General features: G+C 41.6%; 1 protein-coding gene across 1 annotated transcript in view; it reads left to right on the top strand.

Annotated features, from left to right (window-relative positions):
* The first annotated feature begins 13,994 nt into the window (after positions 1-13,994).
* ARPC2 (actin related protein 2/3 complex subunit 2) overlaps positions 13,995-22,731 on the top strand; it is a 29,479-nt gene continuing 20,742 nt past the window's right edge. Inside the window, exons 1-3 of the mRNA XM_059393457.1 lie at positions 13,995-14,107; positions 14,325-14,406; positions 22,424-22,458. Of these exons, the coding sequence (XP_059249440.1) occupies positions 14,333-14,406; positions 22,424-22,458 (109 nt within the window). The 5' untranslated portion in view covers positions 13,995-14,107; positions 14,325-14,332. The remainder of the gene's footprint in view (positions 14,108-14,324; positions 14,407-22,423; positions 22,459-22,731) is intronic.

Raw genomic sequence — 22,731 nt, forward strand, 5'->3', positions numbered from 1 at the left:
GTTGAAGTGAGAGAGACTCCCTTGCTAGCTTTAAAGAAGTAAGCTGTCATATTTGTCAAGGAACTGTGGGGGATCCCCTGACAGCCAGAAAGAAAACCAAGACCTCAGTGCTACAGATTGCAAGGACCTGAGGTTGCTGGGAAGGGAATATTCTCCCTGCTGATCCTCCAGTGAGACCACAGCCAGCCCCAGTCATTACCTAACTGAAGTCTGGTAAACGCCTGAGCAGAAGACCCAGTCCTCTGCGCCTGGACTCCTGACCCATGGAAACCATGAGATAATACATGAGTCTTGCTCAGTTGCTAAGTTTGTGGTGATTTGTTGCTCAACAGGGAAAACTAATGCAGCATCTCTCAATCCAGCACCAGGACTTTTGGATTTCTTCACAGAAATCATTCTCGAAAACATTGAATTCTCTTCATCTCCACTACTCCACCCAGAGCAAACTGTCATCATCTCATAGCAGACGAAGAGAAGAGCCTCCTGACCTCCCCTGCCACATTTGCCCCTCCTCTCAGAACTGGGCCAAGGCATGAGAGCACCCTCGCAAGCCAATAACTTGGCATTCCTTCAGCTCAGCATTTATTCAGCAGACATGAGGAGAAATTGTCTATTAATAAAAGCGGTATGTATTTCAACTTAGGCCAAAATGGGAAGTTCAGATTTATGTGATTTTTTCCATAGCAGATAAGTTTTTGGGAGCCACGTTAAACCACATAAAATTTAAATAAAATAAATCACTAATTTCCTGTAAATAGCACAACCCATTACATTATTCATATTCTGACTTTCAGCTGACTGTCCTTAATGATAGTTCTTGGCTGACTCATCTCAGGTTTGGAGACCCAGCTCGCATGCGTCTACCACAAGTTTTTAATTTTGAAGAACACTTTATCTCTTTTTCCTTTTGTTGTTGTGCTCTAGTGTCACATCTAAGTACCCATTGTCAAATCCAAGGTGATGAAGATTTGCCTCCATGTTTTTTTCTAACAGTTTTATAGTTTGAGCATTTATATTTAGGTTGTTGATCCATATTGAATTAACTTTGGTATCAAAAATGAGGTAAGGGTACTACTTCACTCTTGCATGTGGTTAACCAATTGTTCCAGCACAATTTGTTTAAAGAGAGACTCTCCTTCCCCCAGCAAATGGCCTTGACTGCTCTTGTCAAAAACCAACTGGCCATAAAAGTTGGGTTTATTGCTTGGACTCTCCGTTCTATTTCCTTGGTCTACATATGTCTGTCTTGATGCCAGTACCATGCTGGTTTTATTGTTTTAGTTTTGTAGTAAGTTTTAAAATCAAGACATGTGAGTCTTCCGATTTTGTTACTCTTTTTTAAATGCTGTCTTGAGGGGCATCTGGGTGGCTCAGTCATTAGGTGTCTGCCTTTAGCTCAGGTCATGGTCCCAGGGTTCTGGGATCGAGCCCCACATCGGGCTACGTGCTGAGCAGGAAGCCTGCTACTCCCTCTCCCATTCCCCCTGCTTGTTTTCTCTTTTTCATCTTTCTCTCTCTCTCTGTCAAATAAGTAAATAAATAAATCTTTTTTTTAAATGTTTTGGTTGTCTGGGGCCTCCTTGTAATTCCCTATAAACTTGAAGACTGACTTTTTGGCCAAAAAAAATTTTTTTTAAATAGCCACTAGAATTGTGAGAGGGAGTGCATTGAACCTCTAGATTGCTATGGGGATTACTGCCATCTTAATAATATTCAGTCTTTCAATCCATGCATGGAATGTTTTCATTGATTTAAATCTTCAATTTCTTTTAGCAATGTTTTGTAGTTTTCAGTGTCTGAGTCTTTCATCTCCTTGGTTATTTTTATGCTTAGATAATTTATTATTTTAGAAGCTATTGTAAATGGAATTGTTTTCTTCATTCCTTTTTTAGATTGTTCATTGCTGGTATATAGAAACACAACTGACTTTTGTAAATTGATTCTGTACTCTAAACTCTGCTGAATTCATTTATTAGCTCTAGCTGTGTGTGCGTGTGTGTGCGCGCGCGCACGTGCATGTGCATGTTCTATAGGATTTTCTTTATATAGAACCATGTTGTGCATATAGAGCTACTTTAATTCTTTATTTCTAATTTCGATGTCTTTTGTTTCTGTTGTCTGATTGCCATGGCTACGGCATCCAGTACAATGTCTTTGTCTTGTTCCCAATCTGAGGCGGAAAGGTTTCAATTTTTCACCATCAAGGATATTATTAGTTGCGGGTTTTTTCATAAATGTCCATTACTATGTTAAGGAAACTCCCTTTTGTTCCTAGTTTTCTGAGTACTTTTATCATGAAAAGGCCCTGAATTTTCTCAAATGCCTTTTCTGCATCTATTAGGATGTACTTTTTTCTTTTCCTTCATTCTGCTAATGTGGTTATTACATTGATTGATCTTATGTTGAACTGCTGCTGTATTTCTGGGATAAATCTCACTGGTATATAATCCTCGTGGTATATAATCCTTTCAGTGTCATGGTATATGATCCTTTCAGTGTGCTGTTGGATTTGGTTGGCTACTATTTTGTTGAGGATCTTTGTATCTATATTCATAAAAGATATCACTCTACAGTGGCATGTTGGTATGGGTTTGGTATCAGGGAAATGCTGGCTTCATAGAATGTGTAGGAAGTTTTCCTTCCTCTTCTGTTTCTTGGAAGAGCTTAAGTAGGGTTGGTATTAATTCTTTAAATCCTTCTTTTAAAAGATGTTTCTTTCAGAGGGGAGGTGGGGGGATTGGGTGAAATAGATGAAGGGGATTAAGAGATACAGACTTCCAGTTACAAAATAAATAGGTCACATAGATGACAAAGTCCAGGATGAGGATATAGTCACTAAGATTTTAATGACATTGTTTGGTGACAGATGGTAATTACACTTACTGTGGTGAGCACAGAGTAATTGTTGAATCATTATATTGTACACTCTTTTTTTTAAGATTTTATTTTTTTATTTGTCAGAGAGAGAGAAAGCACAAGCAGACAAAGTGGGAGGCAGAGGAAGAGAGAGGAACAGACTCCCCCCGAGCAAGGAGCCCCATGCGGGACTCAATCCTAGGACCCTGGGACCATGACCTGAGCCAAAGACAGTGGCTTAACCGACTGAGCCACCCAGGCATCCCTATATTGAACACTTGAAACTAATGACAAAACTGTATGTAAATTATACCTCAATCAATCCAACAAATGAATGAATGAATGAATGTCTTTTCTTTCCTGGGAGATGTTTTGTTTTGTTTTGTTCTGTTCTGTTCTGTTCTGTTCTAAGTCGGCTCCGGGCTGGGCTTCACAACCTTGAGATCAAGACCCAAGCTGAGATCAAGAGTTGGTTACTTAACCAATTGAGCCGCTCAAGCAACTGAGGAGATTTTTTATTACTAATTCAATCTTTACTTGTTACAGGTCCATTGATATTTTCTACTGGTTCTTGAGTAAGTTTTGGTAATTTGCATGTCTCTATGAATTGCTCATTTCATCTACATTATGTAATTTGTTGGCATATAATTAATAATTTCCCAAATCTTTTAACTTTATGTATGGTCCCTAGTTTCATTTCTGATTTTAGTAATTTCCATCCTCTCTCTTTCTTTTCTTAGTTAAGCAAAAAAGTTTGTCAATTTTATTCTCTTTTCAAAGAAAAGAATTTTTCTTTTGGTTTCATTGTTTTTCTTTATTGTCTTTATTCTCTATGCTCCAATTTTTTTTTTTAAGATTTTATTTATTTATCAGAGAGGGGGGGGGAGCGAGCATAGTCAAACAGAATGGCAGGCAGAGGCAGAGGGAGAAGCAGGCTCCCCGCCGAGCAAGGAGCCTGATGTGGGACTCGATCCGAGGACACTGGGATCATGACCTGAGCCGAAGGCAGCTGCTTAACCAACTGAGCCACCCAGGCGTCCCTCTATGCTCCAATTTTTTAAAAAGACTTATTTATTTTAGAGAGAGTTGGGGGGGACAGAGAAGCAGGCAGGAGTCTCAAGCAGATTCTGCACTGAGCACAGAGCCCAGTGCAGAGCTCCATCCCACGACCCTGAGATCATGACCTGAGCTAAAACCAAGAGTCATATCCCGACTGACCGCCACCCAGGTGCCCCTATGGCCCAGTATTTATCATTTCCTTTCCTTTTTCCAGCTTTAAGCGTAGTTTGCTATTCTTTTTCTAGTTCCTTAAGGTGTAAAGTTAGTGTGTTGATTTGATATCTTCCTTCTTTTTTTAATGTAGGCACTTGCAATTATAAATTTACCTCTGAGCACTGCTTTCACTACATTCCATCGGGATTTGATATATTGATATATTTGTTTGATATATTGTTTTTGTTTTTATCCACCTCAAAATATTTTCTAATTTCCCTAGTAATTTCTTCTTTGATGTATAGGTTGTTAAAGAGTGTGTTGTTCAATTTCTGTTCATTTGAGAATTTTCCAGTTTTCCATCTGATATTGATTTCTAGTTTCATTCTTTAGTGGATGGAGAAAATATTTTGTATGATTTTGATGTTTTAAAATATATTTTAAAATTTTTCTATGGCCTAACTTATGGTCTATCCTGGAGAATGTGCTATGTAGAAGAATGTATATTCTCATGTTGTAGAGTGGGGTGTTCTGTATATGTGTGTCAAATATAGAAGTCCTCAAGTCTTCTATTTTCCTATTGATCTTCTGTTTAGATGTTCAATCCACTATTGAAAGTGGCATACTAAAGTCCAACTCTAACTATTATTATAGACAGTCTATTTCTTTCTTCAATTCTGTCAGGATTTGCTTCAGATACTGGTGGGGGGGTCTGTTGTTTGGTGTATATATGTTTATAATTGTTCTATTTTCTTTATGAATTGACCCTTTTATCTTATGCAATGTCCTTCTTTGTCTCTCGTAACAACTTTTAACTTAAAATCTACTTTTCTGATACCAGTATAACTACCCAGCTCTCTTTTGGTTAGTATTCACACAGAATATATTTTTCTATTCTTTCACTTTCAGCCTGTTTATGTATCCGGATCTAAAACAAGTCTCTTAAAAAATAAAATAAAATAAAACGAGTCTCTTGTAAGCAACATCTGGTTAGATCATACTTTTTTATTCATTTTGCCAATCTATGTCTTTTAACAAAGTTAATTTACTCTATTTATATTCTAAATGATTACTGGTAATGGAGGACTTACTTATACTATGTGCTATTTGTCTCCTCTACATCGTATATCTTTTTTGTTCTTTATTTCCTCCAACACTGCCTACTTTTGTTTGACTGATTTTTCTGTTGTACAATTTTGATTCCTTCTTCATTTCCTTTTCCATACATTTTTTCATTTATTATCTTGATGGTTACGATGGATTACAACTGACATCCTAAATTTATTTTTTTTTAAAGATATGTTTACTTATTTGAGAGAGCGTGAGCATGAGGGGGAGGAGGAGAGGAAGAGGGAGAGGGAATCCCAAGCAGACTCTGATGACTGCTGATCCCGATACAGGGCTCAATCCCACTACCATGAGATCATGACCTGAGCCAAAACCAAGAATTGGTCACTTAACCCACTGCACCACTCAGGCACACCCTAATTTATTTTTAAAATCTAGTTTGAGGGGCACCTGGGTGGCTCAGGCTGTTACCCACCCAACTCTTGATTTCAGCTCAGGTCATGATATTTCTTCAAATATTTTTGCCCATTTCTCTCTTTTCCTTCTGGGATTTCCATAATGTGTATGCTGATATTGTTGATGTTGTCCCATATGTCCCTTAGGCTGCATTCACTATTCTTCATTTCTCTTTGCTTTTTGCTCCTCAAATTAGGTAATTTTAATGTGCCCCATCTTCAAGTTTGCTGATTCTTCCTTTTGCCTACTCAAATCTCCTGATAAGGTACTCTTTTGCTTTTTAGGTCCAGAATTTCTTTTTGGCTCCTATTTATAATTTTTATCTCTTTATTGATATTATATATGTATTCATACATCATTCTCCTGATTTTCTTTAGTTTTTTTTTCCCATGGCTTCCTTCATCTTTTTTAATATATTTAAGACAGTTATTTAAGTACTTTTCTAGTAAGTCTAATATCTGGGTTTCCTCAGGGATGGTTCCTATCAATTTCTCCTTCTTCTTTACTGTGAATAGGCCATACTTTGTTGTTTCTTTGTATACCGTGCAATTTTATGTGAGAATTGGGCGTTTTGAATGTTAAAGTGGTAACTGTGGAAATCAGATCCTCCCACATATAGGGATTGTTGTTATTGTGTGATTAAAGTTGCAGTCATCTGTTTATTTAGTACCTTTCCCAAACCAATTTTGCAGACTATATTCTTTGTTGTGTGTAGTCACTGAAGCCTCATTTTATTACCTCTGTAGTCAGCCAGTGACCTGACAGAGATTTCCTTGAATGCCTGTATCCAAAAAGGAAAAGAATGGAAAGGAAAAGAAAAGAAAGAAAAAGGGCGTTCTGTATATTTAAAACTTAACTGACACGACTGGGGAAGTCACTTCTGCATTGAAACAATGACCAGCCTCTGTAAGTACCCATTAGCAAACTGCCAAGCAGATCAAACCACAAAACCCTGATTTTTTTGGAGGACAAGTTCCCTATTGCCTACACTTGAATCAGCAAGTCACGTCAGTGATGTAGAATGACATCCAAATAACTACTTGCTGTGGGAATGAGGGATGGTAGCTGCTACATAAAACACTGAGACTCACCAAAAGTCACCAGCATCTTTCTTCATCAAGCATTTCCCTAGATGCTACAAGTGTTCAACTAGACTCCAAAGTTCCAAATAATCTACTCTGACAAGCTCTTGCCAGCTCAGTAATGTTTCAATGAAGGGACCAATTCCTGGAGCTTCATTATTTTCCATGTTATCACTATGTTATCCATGTATATCTATGTTATCACTATGTTTCACTATTTTCTATGTTATCACTCTCTATCCCATATTAGTCTTGGTACCACAAAAAATAGATGGGAGACTTAAGAGGAGGGGCTATTTACAAAGTGTGGATGTGGGATGCCTGGGTGGGCCACTAGGTTAAGTGGCTGCCTTTGGCTCAAATCATGATCCTGGGGTCTTGGGATTGAGCCCTGCATTGGGCTCCCTGCTCAGTGGGAAGCTGCATCCTCCCTCTCTCACTGCTCCTATTCACCATGCTCATCCTCTCTCTCTCTCTCTCTCTCTCTCTCTCAAATAAATAAAATATTTTAAAAAAATTTTTTAATGTATAGGAACCATAAGAGAGAGTGAAATAAGCCAGGACTAATAGCAGCCAAGTCGATATCACCTCTAGGCCCTAAGCTTTGAGGAATAGGGATGGTTACCTGGCACCAAAGGAAGGGAAGAGTTGGGCTGAGGTTGTCACGTTGAAAGGAACTGTGACATTTGGTTGAGGGACAGAGTCAGCCTGAGGGAACCTCACAAAGAGGAGGATACAAGGGATTAAATACCCTAATCTCTCTTTCTGTATCTCTCTCTTCTCTTCCTCTCTCCTTCCTCCTCCTGTTGGGCCTTCCTATTAGGCCACAAAGCCCAAGTGTAAAGGGGCCCAGATGATGTTAGAGTGGAGAAGGTTGAAGAGTAGATCCAGAGGACTAAATGGAAGACAGCCATACAGCCCCTGAGCCCCAGGATGAGCTCCAGCCTCTCTCTTCAAGACCAAAGAAACAAATGTCTGACTGTTTTAGAACAGTCAATTTTGGGGCTCCTGGGTGGCTCAGTCATTAAGCATCTGCCTTAGGCTCAGGGCATGATCCCAGGGTCCTGGGATCAAGCCCCACATTGGGCTCCCTGCTCAGAGGGTAGTCTGCTTCTCCCTCTCTCACTCTCCCTGCTTGTGTTCCCTCTCTGTCTCTCTCTCTGTGTCAAATAAATAAATAAAATCTAAAAAAAAAAAAGGCCTCGGGACGCCTGGGTGGCTCAGTTGGTTAAGCAGCTGCCTTCGGCTCAGGTCATGATCCCAGCGTCCTGGGATCGAGTCCCACATCGGGCTCCTTGCTCTGCAGGGAGCCTGCTTCTCCCTCTGACTCTGCCTTCCACTCTGTCTGCCTATGCTCGCTCTTGCTCGTTCTCTCTCTGACAAATAAATAAATAAAATCTTAAAAAAAAAAAAAGCCAGTCAATTTCCCTACTTTGGCCATCAGGATTCAACAGGATGAAGCTGTTGTCATCATTTTTAATGGAGTGTTAGATCCAGTTTTTTAATGCATTGATTTTTTTTAATTCAAGATACAGAACTATCCATTTCAGCACCAGATACCAATATTGCATAGTGATCAAAAAGCACGACAGTTGAAGCCTAAATCTCAGCTCAGTGACCAGCCGCACATATGATTTTAGATACATTCTTCAGCCTCTCAGCATCTGTTTCATCATTTACAAAATGAACTACTAGGAGTATCTACTTCCTAGAGTTGTCCCAGGGATTTAATGAGATAATACATGTAAAGCTCTTCAAACAGTGCATAAAACAGAATAAATCCTCAACTGCAATAAATGTTAGCTCTTACTGTGTCTTCAGCTATCATTTTCTCGGCACATCAGCCCTCCAGCTCTACCCCACAATTACTGGTCTGCTTTCACTCTCTGCAAGATACTGTGTTCTCTCGCCTCTAGGCCTTCATACATCCCTCTCTTTCTGCCTAGCTAATTCTTCTTTTTAAAACAATGAGATGTTTATTCATATCCACCCATTTCAAAGGCTGACAATACCAAGTGCAAGCAAGGACAGGGAGCAATTTATTCTACTACCAGTAGAAGTATAAATCAGTACAAGTACTTTGGAAAGCAACTGGACAACATCCAGCAAAATTGAAGATGTCTGTAGCCCACAAAATAGCAGTTACATTCTGAGGAACATGCCAGAAAGAAATCTTCACATCTATATATAGGAAATAGGTACAAGAATGTTCAAAGTAGCATTGCTCGTGATAGCAGAATTACTGGAAGGAACTGGTGTTCTTCAATAGGAGAATGGAAGAAATACCTTTAAAATCATAATGTATAATGGCACATTGTAATGCTCTATCACAGTTAAAATACCTACACTTAACAACATAAGTAAATCTCAAAAGTACATTGTTGACTAAAAGAAATAATTTTCAAAAGAGATATACAGTATAAGACTATTAACAAAAGCTTAAAATCATGCAAAATATGCTATACATTATTTATGGATACATACATATGCAGTGAAAGCGTAAAAAAATGCATGAGAAGAATAAACACCAAATGCAGGATGATGGTTATGTTTATGGAGTGGGGAAGGAAGGGAAGAAAGGAATGGAATCCAGTGGGAATCACAGGAAGTTTCAACTATAGTTCTTTTTTTAAAAGCTCTGAAGAAGGTTTAATTATAATAACATATTATAATTAAGATTCAAGAAAAGTGGGTGGTAGTACAAAGATGTATCACCTATTAGTCATAAATTTAAATAAACCAAAAGCGATAAAGAGATAAAGAAAATGGAAGAAAATCCATATCAAAAGTCTTTGGGGGACACCTGGGTGGCTCAGTGGGTTAAGCCTCTGCCTTCCGATCAGGTCATGATCCCAGGGTCCTGGGATCGAGCCCCCGCATCGAGCTCTCTGCTCAGCAGGGAGCCTGCTTACTCCTCTCTCTCTCTGCCTGCCTCTCTGCCTACCTGTGATCTCTGTCTGTCAAATAAATAAAATATTTTTTTTTTAGTCTTTGGCATTCTAAGTGCACCAGCAATCAAGGGATTACCCCTTTCCCACCCCCATCCACCCCACTTCCACCTCTTCCTCTACTACCACCACTGAAGATTCATTTTCTATAGACTCTAACCCAGTGGAAGCCAGCGGGGAGGCACATGGTTAATAATGAGATTAAGGGGAAGTCAGCTGGGACTCAAAGCATTCTTCTGGGAATGTTCACGGTCAAATTTATAACCCCCAACACAGCTGGAGGCTCCTTCTCTGGTGAAAAGACCTTCCAATATTAACTTTGTGGGCCTCCAGTGAAGTCTGGCACACCATTGGTGCACCTTATAATGAAACCCATTAATCTAGGGCTTCTCACAATACGTACATTTAAATTACCCGGTGATCTTGATAAAATGCAGATTCTAGAGGCTCTGGGTGGCTCAGTCGGTTAAGTGTCTGCCTTAGGCTCAGATCATGATACCAGGGTCCTGCATTCTAGTACCATATCAGGCTCCCTGCCCAGCACAAGAGCCTGTTTCCCCCTCTCCCACTCTCTCTGCCTGTGCGCTCTCTCTCTCCCCTCTCCGTCAAATAAATAAATAAAATATTTTTTAAAATGCAGATTCTAAATCTGTAGTTTTTAATGGGGACTTAAATTTTGCATTTCCAAAAAGTTCCCAGATGAAGCCAATGCTGGTGGTCCCTTCTGAGTAGCAAGGTGTTAGTGAACTTATCTTGCCCACACACTGAGTCTCCCTTTCGCTTCTTAGAGTCTCATTCTTAAATATAAACAGACTGCTAGAGTAGCCAGACTTTAGAGGATAGCCATTAGCATAAAACAAAGAGATTTAAATAAATGAGCATTAAAAATTACCCAAAGAAACATATTAAAGCAGAGAGCAGAAACAAACACACTATAACAGCTCAGAGAAATAGAAGATATTCCTGTCCATAAAACAAAGATAGAATAATATGAGGTTGGGTCAGTCATTAAAAAGGTCTTAGGAATTAAAGACAGAAAAGCTGAAACTTAAAATGGCTGAAGATAACGACAAGGGAAGAAATATCTCAGAAAAACAGGACAACAAAAACCAACAAACACTGGGTAGAGAGTTTCTGTTTTGCAGGATGAAATAAGTGGTTATACAACAATGTTAACATTCTTAACACTACTGAATAGTAAACTTAAAAATGGCCAAGACAACAAATTTTGTGTTATGTATATTTTACCACAACTAAAAATAAAAATCAGGGGCACCCCGCTGCCTCAGTCAGAAGAGCGTGTAATTCTTAATCTTGGGGTCATGAGTTCAAGGCCCACATGGGATGTAGAGATTACTTAAATAAATACAACTTAATAAATCAAGCAAACAAAAAAAAAAAAAAAACAAGAATAGGAAATAGAAGAGAAAATTAAAGAATCAATCCAAAAATGGAACTTCTAAATAAAAGACATTCCAGAAAGAGACCTAAAAATATAGAGAAGAAATTATCAAAAAATAATGAAAGAAAATTTCCTCCCAACCTGAAGTACATGAGTTTCCAGTTTGAATGAGTGGTCAGCACAAAATTCACAGCAAAACACATCATTATAAAATTTCCATCCAGTAGCCTAAAGAGAAAATTCTAATGCTTCCAGATATGGAGATACAATATACAAAGGATCAGGAATAGGAATAGGAATCAGACTTTTTAAATAGCACCCCTGGATGATTGAAGAAAATGGAGTAATACTTTCAAAATTATGAGGACAAAATTATTTTCAATTTGAAATCAATAACCACCTGTTAAAAAACAAAATTTAGGGGTGCTTGGGTGGCTCAGTCAGTTGAATGTCTGCCTACAGCTCAGGTCATGATCTCAGGGTCCTGGGTCTCGAGCCCCACATAAGACTCCTTGCTCAGTGGGAAGTCTGCTTCTCCTTCTCCCTCTGCCCCTCCCTCCAGCTCGTCTGCACACCCTCTTTCTCTCTCTCAAATAAATAAATATTTTTTTAAAAAAATGTAACCAAGTTAAGTTAATTTGAAGATCTAATTGGCTTTATTAAATGACTCATGAATCAGGTAACATCCCATCCAGTAGAGGGGAGTTCTGAAGGGCTACAGAAAAGGAAAAGTTTTTTGTTTGCTTTTTTAAGTAAGTTCCATGTCCAACGTGGGGCTTCAACTCATGGCCTTGAGATCAAGAGTCACAAGATCTATACACTGAGCCAGCCAGGCACCCCAGGAAAGGTTTATAAAGGCAGGACAAGGAAGTCAAAGAGAAAAAAATGGTTATTTCAGGTGATGTCACCTTCACTTGGGGATAAAGGGGTCTTAGTAGAGGATTAATTCATCTTCCTTTGGGGGATGGAGAGGGCCCATGAGATTGATAACCTTACTGGTGCTGACAAGAAAATTTCTGACTAATGGTTAAGACACTATTTCTGGAGGAGGCTGAAGGTATAATTTGATTAAGTATTAAGCCGAAGGTTGGTGAGTTGGCCTAAGCAACACCATTTTCAGTTTCTTTTTAACACAGTCCATCTATAGTCCAAGTGTTAGAATAAAGACATTTTCATATATGAGGGCACCTGGCTAGCTCAGTCGGTAGAGCATGTGACCCTTGATCTCAGGGTCCTGAGTTAGAGCCACACTTTGGGTGTAGAGATTACTTTAGGGGGAGGGGCGTTTTCAAATATGCAGATTCCACTAACATATCCATTAAGTCTCTTCCTTAGGAAGTTACTAGAGAAGATACTTTAGTAAAACAAGGAAGTAAACCAAGAAGGGAAGCCCCTGGATCCAGGAAGTGGGCAAAATGGCCCAGAAAAGCAGTAAGGAAAATCCCCAAAAGACAACTGTACAGCAAGTCTAGGGAGCAGTCAATCCAGATTGAAACAAAAGAAAGGAGGGATCTGGGACAAAGACTCCAGAGAAAAAGTGCAACTTATGTATTTGAATATATGGAAAATATTGCTAGACTTTGACCGGGTCTTAGAGCACTTGGGAGAGGGGATGGGCAGGCAACTGTAGATAATATAGAAAATCTACAAGTAAGAGAGAAAAAAGGCAATAATTAAGTCTAAAAAAATAAAGGGTTGTGTAAGTTAGTTGGCATGGTTGTAACACACTTTGGGGCTTACTGGTAAGCAGCATTTGCACACGCAATAATTTAAATGCTGATTATTGGCAGTTACCTTATGTAACTGCAGGAAGTCAACAGGTAATGCTTAAAATTAACAAATCGAGAATTAATATTACAAGCATTTGCTTCCATATATAGATCAAATCAGGAAGAACTGGTAAGAATTGAAGATACTGCCTTTACAAAGTAGGCCAGTGAACTGCTTTTTTCATTCAAGACATTTAGCTTACTTCTGCACGGGGTATGTGCATTATTTTAGTTCAATAAACATTAATTATAAAATATTAGCATGTAAGAATCTGTTTTAAAGAGCTATCTGGGCCTTGATGACAGGGGCTAGTTTTTCTTCATGTTTTGGATTCTCCCACTCCCGCCTCAAGAGTAAATAGCAGAAAATAAATCAATGCACGTAGAAGAAACTCCGCTAAGTTTATTAGATTCTGCCTGGAGGGAAAATACGAAACAAGGTTCACAAGGTGCGGACTCCGCACCTTCAGGTATGAAGGTATGTCTCTGGCAGAGGTACTGAAACGCAAGGGTACCAAAGACAGAAATCAAATCATGTTCGTCGCACCCAGAGGCAACTCCCCAGGCACAGAGTGGAGGCATGACGAACCCAGGGAGGCCTATTCACCTAGGTGACTTACTGCTTTCCTGCGTTGCTCCTTTAACTATTTGTAGTTCTATAACTGAGAGTGGTTTTGTTTCCTTTACCAGACTATAAGCTCCACGAGGGCAGGATGTCGTCAGTATCATTCTCCACTGCACTCCCAGCACAGAGCATGAGCCCGCTAAATATTTGTTGGAGAAATGAATTCGTGATGGTACCGCTAGACAGCCATCAGTGTGGCATGAGTAAGGGGCACACGGACAAGCTGAGAGCCAAGGAGCCGGCTGGGAGAGGACAAGGGCGGGCTTCTCGCGGCGTCTCTGAAATGACACGACCGGAAGGGTGGAGCTGGACCTCTGCGACAAGCGGGAGGGAGGGGCTGGACAGTGAGGCAGGCATCGGAGAATGACAGCCAACAAGGAGACAAACTTGCAGGAGAGGGGCCTGAGGGGTGTAGGGGCTCTGCGAGAAAGTGAAATGGACCCAGGGTAGGGGTGGGGGTCGCGCATGCGCCAGCCCAGCCTCCCCGACGCCCCTGCGTGCGCGTGCACGAGGGGTCGAAGCGGAAATGGCGCCGCGGGGCCGCGCGTCCGGGCAGCGAGCGGAAGTGGGTGTGAGAGCGGAAGTGGCCGGCTGGAGCCGGGGGCTGGGCGGGGACCGGACTTGTCGGTGAGGCGGCAGCGGCGGCGGCGGCGGCGGCTCGGCAGGCGGGTTCAGGCTTCGGGGGCCAGGTCGGTCGGGTGGGTGGGTGTCTCCACAGCGAGTGCGTGCGAGGGCGAGCGCGCGTCTTCCCCTTCTCCCCCCACCCTGGTCCCTCTTCCCTTTCCCCTGACCTCCTACCCCACCCAACCCCCCTCTTTCACGGGGCAGCGGGGCCGCTCCCTCAAGTCCTTTCCTCCCTTACCCACCCTCACCCTCCCTTGTTTCTCCTTCCCCTGCCCGGGGCAGCCGCCGCCATGATCCTGCTGGAGGTGAACAACCGCATCATCGAGGAGACGCTCGCGCTCAAGTTCGAGAACGCGGCCGCCGGGTGAGCGCGCGCTTGGGGCCGGTGGGTGGCGGGGGAGGCAGAGTTGACCCCCGCTGGTCCTCAGTGTCGTTCAGTCCTCCAGACTTGAAGGGATGAGGTGGGAGACCTGGCCGGGTGTGGGGACGGACCCGGCCGGGTAAACGAGGGAGGCTACTGGGCGCGGTGGGGTGAGGGGCAGAGATGCGTGGGGAGAGGCTCGGAGGAAGGATGCGGAAGCGGCAAGTGGACCGGAGCGCGCGTGCCAAAGGGCCGGAGACCTGTGGGACGTGAGGGCAGCTGAGGCCGGAACTCCAGGAGGATCCCATTGCCTTCTGGAGGGAGCAGAGGATCCCTTCCCTCTGTATTCCCGTCATTGTTCTGAACCCCAAGAAAGCCTGTTTGGGATTGGGTTGGAAGGAGTTTTCAGGAATTTCCAGGACCAGAGGAGGGAAGAAGATGCAGGCCCAGATCTCCACCAGCCTTCTCCCTCTCCAGCCCCACCCCCACCTCTTCATCTAAAGATGCTGGAGGCTAGACTGAAAGCACACCCAGTCTTGCAGCTCGGAAAAACGCGACTGGTCTGGTTTCCCTTCCCCGAAACCTGCTGTAAGACACTCTGGCCATTTTGTTAGTATATTTCTCAAGCAAAGCTAAGTCTCCCCATCCACACCCTTCCTTATCTCTCTCCTGAGGTTATAATTCTTTCTCCACCCTTTTATCTTTTAAACTCTTATACAAGACCCCTGGTCTGTGATTTTTAATGTGGTAATCCTGGCCCAGGTACACATTTACAAGCATCCAAAGTCTATAAAGTTCTCAGATAACCTTTATTTACCATTGGCCTTTTTAAAGGTAGGTTAGCACATATTTCCAAGGCTGCCTTCTCTGTGAAACACAAGAATCGGTAGAAAACAACCTCCTACCCCAAAGCTGCTTTGCTTTTCTGATATTTAAAATGTGAGCCAGGGACCTGGTTTTAGCTTCTAATTTTTGGTGACCTGTAGCCAGTTCCTTTGCCTCGTTTCTCCATTGCGAGGCTGGGGCTTTGCCTCTTGGTTGCACAGTTTAGGAAATGAATGCAAACTTTCTGGTGAACTGGGAACTAGTCATAGGAAAGTCACTGCTTGGAGATCTACAGAGGGGAAAGGATTGGTGCAGGGGAACTTCTAAGTGCTCATAATGAACTTGTGGTTTGGAGGCATTAAATAAAAATACTTCTAACCTACTGCCTGAATTGAACATATTTTGTCTCCGATCTCTTTTATAAGGACACAGATGTTAATCTGTAAAGTAAAACATGGTTTTCGTTGAAGTAAGGCTTACAAGAAGCCTGTTTCCTGCTTGCAGTTGCTTATATTTTAAGCTAACTTACTTCTTCAGTCTCACTTACCAGTCCCTTTGCTTTTTAAATGTGTGAGTGAATCAGCTCAGAGTCTTATTTTGGGTGCTTGCTGGGTACTTTTTTTTGAGCAGTGTAGCATAGAGGAGGAAGTTAAATTAACTTCTGCATTTTCATAGCTGAACCTGTTAAGTGCCTTCTCGAGTCCAGACTAGCAAAGAATGAGACCTGGGTGGTTATAAGCTGATCTACAAGATAAATGTCTGTTCATTTTCAAGTAGAAGCATGCCTTGTAGTGTAGAAGTATATTCATATCTATTTGTGATTCCAAATAAAGCCCATCATCCGGAACAACAGCTCTTTAACTTTTAGAAAATTAAATCTTACAAAGTACTGTTTCAGAGGAATTAAAATAAGCATTCAAGTCTGGAAGCGTAAGTTAGAACTTCTAGGACATTTCTTAACCAACTGAGCCACCCAGGCGCCCAGAACTTCTAGGACATTTCTTAACAAATATATGTTACAGCGATGTTGGTTATTGGGCAGGGTAGCAAGTTTCGGCTTTTACTGTGGCTGTCTTCCCTTTGAAGTGTGACTTTAAGTAAGGGGACTCAAAACATACTCTGCTGAAAAGCTCTCTGAAAATCTTTGAAGAGACCCTGATAGCAGGCCTGGAGGTAGGTGGGATTGCAGATCCCACCCATCAGAAACTGGCTTCTAGGCCTGCTGTGAGTTTCCAGGCATACAACGTGAGGCAGCAGTGAAGTAGTTAACGGATTTATTGAGGCACATGCCTACTACACTAAAACTTCCAGCAAAAAATGACTAGTGTGATAATCACAAACATTTATAGGATTCTACCAGTGCTCAGCACCAAGCAGAAACAGCGAAAGGAAGCCCTTCTGAGAGAGTCTATTGGCAAAAGTTACAGAGGAGCTAAAGGGTGAGGTGTGTGCCGGCCGAGATGGCAGAGAGACATTAATGAAGGGGAGTAGCTTGGAGGAGAAATCCTGGGAATTGGAAAGGCTTTGCCAGTGCGCGAACCTGCGGGGAGAGGGCAGCTGCCCCGGACTTTACCCTTCTCAGAGCAAACCTGTTGGGGGAAATCACGGTTCTGAGCAGCCTCTTCCAGAGTAAATCTCATAGCTCTGTGGTGTCCAGTATAATAGCCAGTGGCTACATGTAGCTAGTTAAGTTTAAAGAAGAAAGTAAAATAAAACTAAAATCCAGTTCCTCACACCAGGCACGATTCTAGTGCTCAGTTGCCACATGTCTCTGGTAGTGGCTATATTTGGACAGGACACATGTAGATCATTTGCATTATTGCAGAAAGTTCTGTTGAACAGCACTAGCACTGTTGCAGCTACTGAAAATGCAAGCGTGAGATAGTTTTAAAAATAGTTTTGTGGTATATGCTTCAGAATACAGTTGCAATAATTTTCCTCCTGAGGGTTTTTTGTTTTTTTAAATGACACCTCAGACCATCCTGCTGAATCCTCTTGTCTGTGACATCCTACTAAGAGTCTAAACTTCTTTTGGGTAAACAGTTATCAAAACTGTTGAACATTTAGGCATGATCACCTTTTAATTTGGAGGCAGTTCGGACAAAGCCTAAGATTCATTCCCAACAAATTGCTTTTTATTGTTTTCCTACCACACTCCTGGGAAAATGGCTTATTGGAACGGTTCATATATCGTCACAAAATGGTAATTATTGGTAAATTGTCTCATTAACAGCCTACATGCTAAGAGAATATGCTGATTAAGAAGCTGCGCTCGGCACTACCAATAAACTCGCACAGGTCTTGTCAACAGCATTGCCTTTTCATTTAGGAATTCTTACCCAGATGCCCAATTAAGAGATGTAATCGGGCAAATTAATTTATTATTATTTTTTTTTAATAATTTTTTTTTTTTAAGATTTTATTTATTTATTTGACAGACAGAGATCACAACTAGGCAGAGAGTCAGGCAGAGAGAGAGGAGGAAGTGGGCTCCCTGCAGAGCAGAGAGCCTGATGTGGGGCTCGATCCCAGGACCCTGGGATCATGACCTGAGCCGAAGGCAGAGGCTTAACCCACTAAGCCACCCAGGTGCCCCCGGGCAAATTAATTTAATTTTTTTGTTACTGTGTACACTACAAGAACCTCAGCCTTAGAAGGTAGCCCATGAACTTAGAGCCTGGAGTCCAGAATTGAGGAAATGCTGTCACATGCGAATTGCTGTTGCTTTTAAGTGCATGCTGGCTTCTTGCCACAGCTCTGCATGTTGTGGGGGCTCTGTGGTTATGTGAGGGGGAGTGAAGCTCAGTAAGCAAGAGGTGCCAGTTGGGGTGGGCAAGGACTGTGGGAGGAGAAATTTGAGAAAGGAATAAATTAAATCTTGCTGATACCTTGTTCTCATTCCTAAATATGCTGCATGTGTCCTCAGGGAGACTGGTTTGAAGTGATTTGGAATTGGGACATTGTTCAAGAAGCATCTAGAAGAAATGGAACGGTCTGGTTGGTCTTTGTACAGGTAGTTACAGTTGTATAGGCTGTCTGCCTTCTGACCTTGGCACCACTTTGTGCGTGAAGCCCCAGAGCTACACTCCACGAAACGGATGACTCCTTAAGGGCAGGGCCTATCACTTTGGTCATCTTTCTTTCCCAGCATCCTCATGTGTATATGGTTAGCTCAGGAACTAATTTCTTGAAGGAATGGATGAAGCCAGGTGGAATGAATCTTAATTTCTTTAGGTGCTTAATTTATCACTATTCTGATATTGCATGAATCAGCTTTTTAAAAAATCACTTTTTTTTTTTTTTACAAGAGATTTTATTTATTTATTTGACAGAAAGATCACAGGTAGGCAGAGAGGCAGGCAGAGAGAGAGGAGTAAGCAGGCTCCCTGCTGAGCAGAGAGTGTGATGTAGGGGCTCGATCCCAGGACTCTGGGATCATGACCTGAGCCGAAGGCAGAGGCTTTAACCCACTGAGCCACCCAGGCGCCCCATGAATTAGCTTTTAGATCATCTTTGTTCTCCATAGTTTGAGTCTGGCTTAGCAGAGAGTAGGGACCACATTTTTTAGTCTTTGCTCGAATAGGTTGATGGGAGCCCTATAGGGGAATTAACCGCAGAGTGATCAAAAACTTTTGGTGAGATAGCAGAATTCAGTAATTTTTCATTCAGCTCATAGAAGGAGAAAATAGAAGAGGCACGTAAATTCCCAAATGGGGAATTGGATGCATTCAGGAGTAAAAACTCCGAAATCCTTAATGAGAAAAGAGGATTGGAAAATACAGTTGTTAGGAGTTCTTTATTGATTGGTGACATTCTAGAAACTTCCTTGGGAAAAGAAGAGAAGAAAAATTTTCCTAACGATTTTAAGAATAACTTTCAAAACCCATCTGAGTAAATTGGATATATTTTAGTGTTCCATGCTATACAGTCAGTAACCCTGAGGACTTATCTAGCTGGTTTGTTCTAGGATTCTGGACATTACAGCACTGATACTCATGGGGTTCTCCTTGTAGTGCTGACCAGTTCCTGATTCTGGGAGTTAGCATAATCACACAACTTCTCCCAGCTGTGACTTCAAAGTCTGGTGTTTTCTGACTCCACCTAAAAGAAAAACTAATTCATCAATCACTGTCTGTGATATTAGACACTGTGCTCTAAGCTTTAATAACATAACTTCATTTGATTTCTGAATGTGCCTATGTGACAGCAGTTCCCATTTACAGTTGAGAAAACAAGGGATTTTGGGAGCTGTGGAGAGAGTAGACGTAATGCATTAAGCACTGTGCGGATACCCTTCACTGGTGACTTCTAACCTTACGATGGGTCACACACAGAACATGGTATTTGTGTGGCACATTTGAGTGAATAGTCTAGCCTAGAGATCCTGCTATTGGACTGCCCTGAGAGCTGTGAGGATCATTATCTCAGCCTGTCTGTAACTTAGTCACAAGACACTGGTTGGGAAACTGTCCTGTACACATGTCATCTCAATTAGTCTTCACAACAACATTTTAATCTTCATTTTCTAGAAAAGGAACCTGAGGCTCAGCAGTATCTGAGCAACATTGAGTGTGGTTTATAGCCAGTAAGTGACAGGACTTGAGCTGAATAGTCAACTCCGAAGAACTTGATTTTGTGCTTAAACTCATTCCCAGCATCTGAAACTTTAGCAGATGGTAAAATAACAACAACAAAAAATACTTAATCCATTTATCTTTTCGTATTGTTAAAGTGGTACACTTTCCCCCGGCCCAGTCTTATTCCCCTCTAGCTCCAGGGTTTTAAAGTAAGTAACAAACACCTGGTCTTGGAATTGACACATCCTGTTTGGTATATTTCACTCTTGATCTGGTCTCTTTGTTGGGCACAGAGTTTGTAACTCCTACCTGATCTCCAGAAGACTCCTTTGGCCAAATGCATTCCTCTACAGCCTGTCTTCTCTATAACCTACTGTGCAGCCATACAATGTAAACTAAAGTATTAATGGTGGTGATTTGACAAATATTCCCAAGTCAGGCAACAAACCTTTTAGTATAGCTCTTCCTAAGCATCTTCTCCCAATGGGGATTTGTCCTTAGAGAACTTGACAACCTAGAGAAATTCAGAATTTCAGTTAAAATGTTTATAGATTGGGAGGGATGGGGCTGGGTATCTCAGTTGGTTAAGCATCCAGCTCTTGATCTTCACTCAGTTGTGACCTCAAGGTCATGCATTTAGGCTCTGCATTGGACTTCACGTTGGGCATGGAGCCTACTTTTAAAAATTTTTTTCTTTCAATGTTAACAGCTTAGAACCCTAAGGCTTTTTTATTTATACCTAATTTTTCTCCATCTTTGATGGAGTAGGAGAATGAAGAGCTCACTCCTTCCTTGGCTGAGTTAAAGCCTAAGGATTAAAAAAAAAAAAGAAGAAAACCCCAAACCCAGCCACCTACTAAGTGACGCCATGTGGACTTTCACAAGCCTCCACCCTGACGTTTTGGCATAGCCATCCTTCCCAGGGGAAACAGACTTCGGTGCTTCCTGCCATTGTGCAGCCTCTTCATGGTTCGTGCAAGTAAGCCTTAGATGAATGTTTATTCTGCTTCTTGCTTTGCTCTTGCTTTTTAGAGGTTGAGGAATTGTGGTTGGCCATTCATTGTCTTTGTCTCCTGGCTGTAGTTTCAGACAAAAGGTCAGAAGCAATGGAAGGTTTCATGTCGCTCTTTTCATTATATTCTGAACTCACTGATTCTCCATAAACCCATTCAGTGCTTTGATTCTTAGAGTCTCCCGGACTGATTTTCCTAAACCATGCACGGATGGCTGTGCAGGAGTAGAGTGGAATCTGTATGTGACTTGTATCCGTTGATTTTTCAGCAGGGCTAGCACTTCATAAAAACCAGTTTCCTGGAAGAGTAACTGTGTAGCATCTGCAGCACTTTTTAACATGCATACACCACCCTGTGTATTCCATTATTTCCCAGCAACCCGAGAGGGCGGCTCAGTTGTGGTTCCCTTTACAGGTAAGGGAGCGGAGGTAGTATAAAAAAGATGTACTTGATGGTGAGGTCTTGAGCAAATTAGGCAAGGATAAATGTGGAAATGTGTGTGTCTTGTTTGTTGGTCCATAAAACAAAGTGGAATCATTGGAGTCCTAGGTCATTAGAGATAAAACCGTGGAGTCTTATTTTGTTTCCTACCATTGGGCTTTGAGGAGAAGTGGGGAAATCCCATAACGTTGCTTTCATGGGAGGTTAATTGACCATTATTGTTTATAGCTAGGATGTATGTCATGCCTTCTAGGTAATAACTCAGCAGCATTTATCAAGTGGAAGTTTCTGTACCAGGCTGAGCTGGGCGCTGCACAGAAAGTATCAGGCCATCGGTGTTGCCTTCCAGGATGAGTAGTTTGTATCTGTTCTCTTGCTTTATCTTTAGCAGTTCAGTGAGGTTGTATTCTCCAATTTTATAGATGAATTAAGACGTGAGAAATTCAGGCGTGCAAGTGTTAATTGGTCTGAAAACATGGTCATGATGAAAAGCTAAAGCTGGAACCTTGGTGTCTTGACTGTCCCCAGCGATTTTGCAGTGTTATTTTGTGCTCCGCTTTCTATGTAAGTGCAGTGCAGGAATTTCAAAACAAAACTAGGGTAGAACCAGTCCGAGAGGGCTTCATGAAGGAGAGTGGTGAGAACTTTGGTGACGTTAAGGGAGAGGGAAAGACGTGTAGGAAGACTTACAGATTGTCTTTGAAATGGTATAGAACTTCCTGTTTTGTTTTATTGCCTGGAATTATCCCTTCTTTAGTGGATTAAAACCATTCTGCATTCTGTTTAGCAGAATGTACTACCTCCATGTCCGTCACTACTGTCCTGTGAGAGAGACATTGATCAAAAGATGGCATTTTATAGTTCACATATGCAGACATACATATCATAGTCTTAAGGAATTCTGAACTAAGCACCAGCTATAATAGAGATTTGACAGCAGCTAGAAAACAAAAACTGTCTGTCCTGCAGCTTTTCTGTGTCCTCTTAAGGAAGCCCAAAGGTTCAGGTACATGAGAAAATGAGTTGCGGTCTCAGGTCAGCAGTAAGCATAAGACTGGTCCTGAATGCTCCAATCTGGAACAGAGCTCAGGAGTCTGCAAGTCCCCTTGGGGGCAAGCAGCAGTACAGCTATCTTTATTGATGGACTGTTCTTTTGTTTTGCAGTAACAAGCCAGAAGCAGTAGAAGTAACATTTGCAGGTAAGTGTCCTTACTTCATCCCTTTTAAGGCACAATATAAAAATAGAAAACTCATTCCTAAAATACATTTGGAGATTTGGATTACTGTCCCTTGATTGTCAAGTCTTCTCAAGGTCTTTGTTTTAGATGATCATTTTGTGGATTTATGGAGCTATGTGAAGTTACTTGCTGATATCTTAAAAGTTGGGGCTTAATGTTGTGTTATAAACTTCAGTTTAACTTGGAAATATTAAATTACTGCCTTCAAGTAGCCTTCATCTCAATTTGCCTAGC

This window comes from Mustela nigripes, chromosome 3 (genome assembly GCF_022355385.1).
Source record: "Mustela nigripes isolate SB6536 chromosome 3, MUSNIG.SB6536, whole genome shotgun sequence".
Classification (NCBI taxonomy): Eukaryota; Metazoa; Chordata; class Mammalia; order Carnivora; family Mustelidae; genus Mustela; species Mustela nigripes.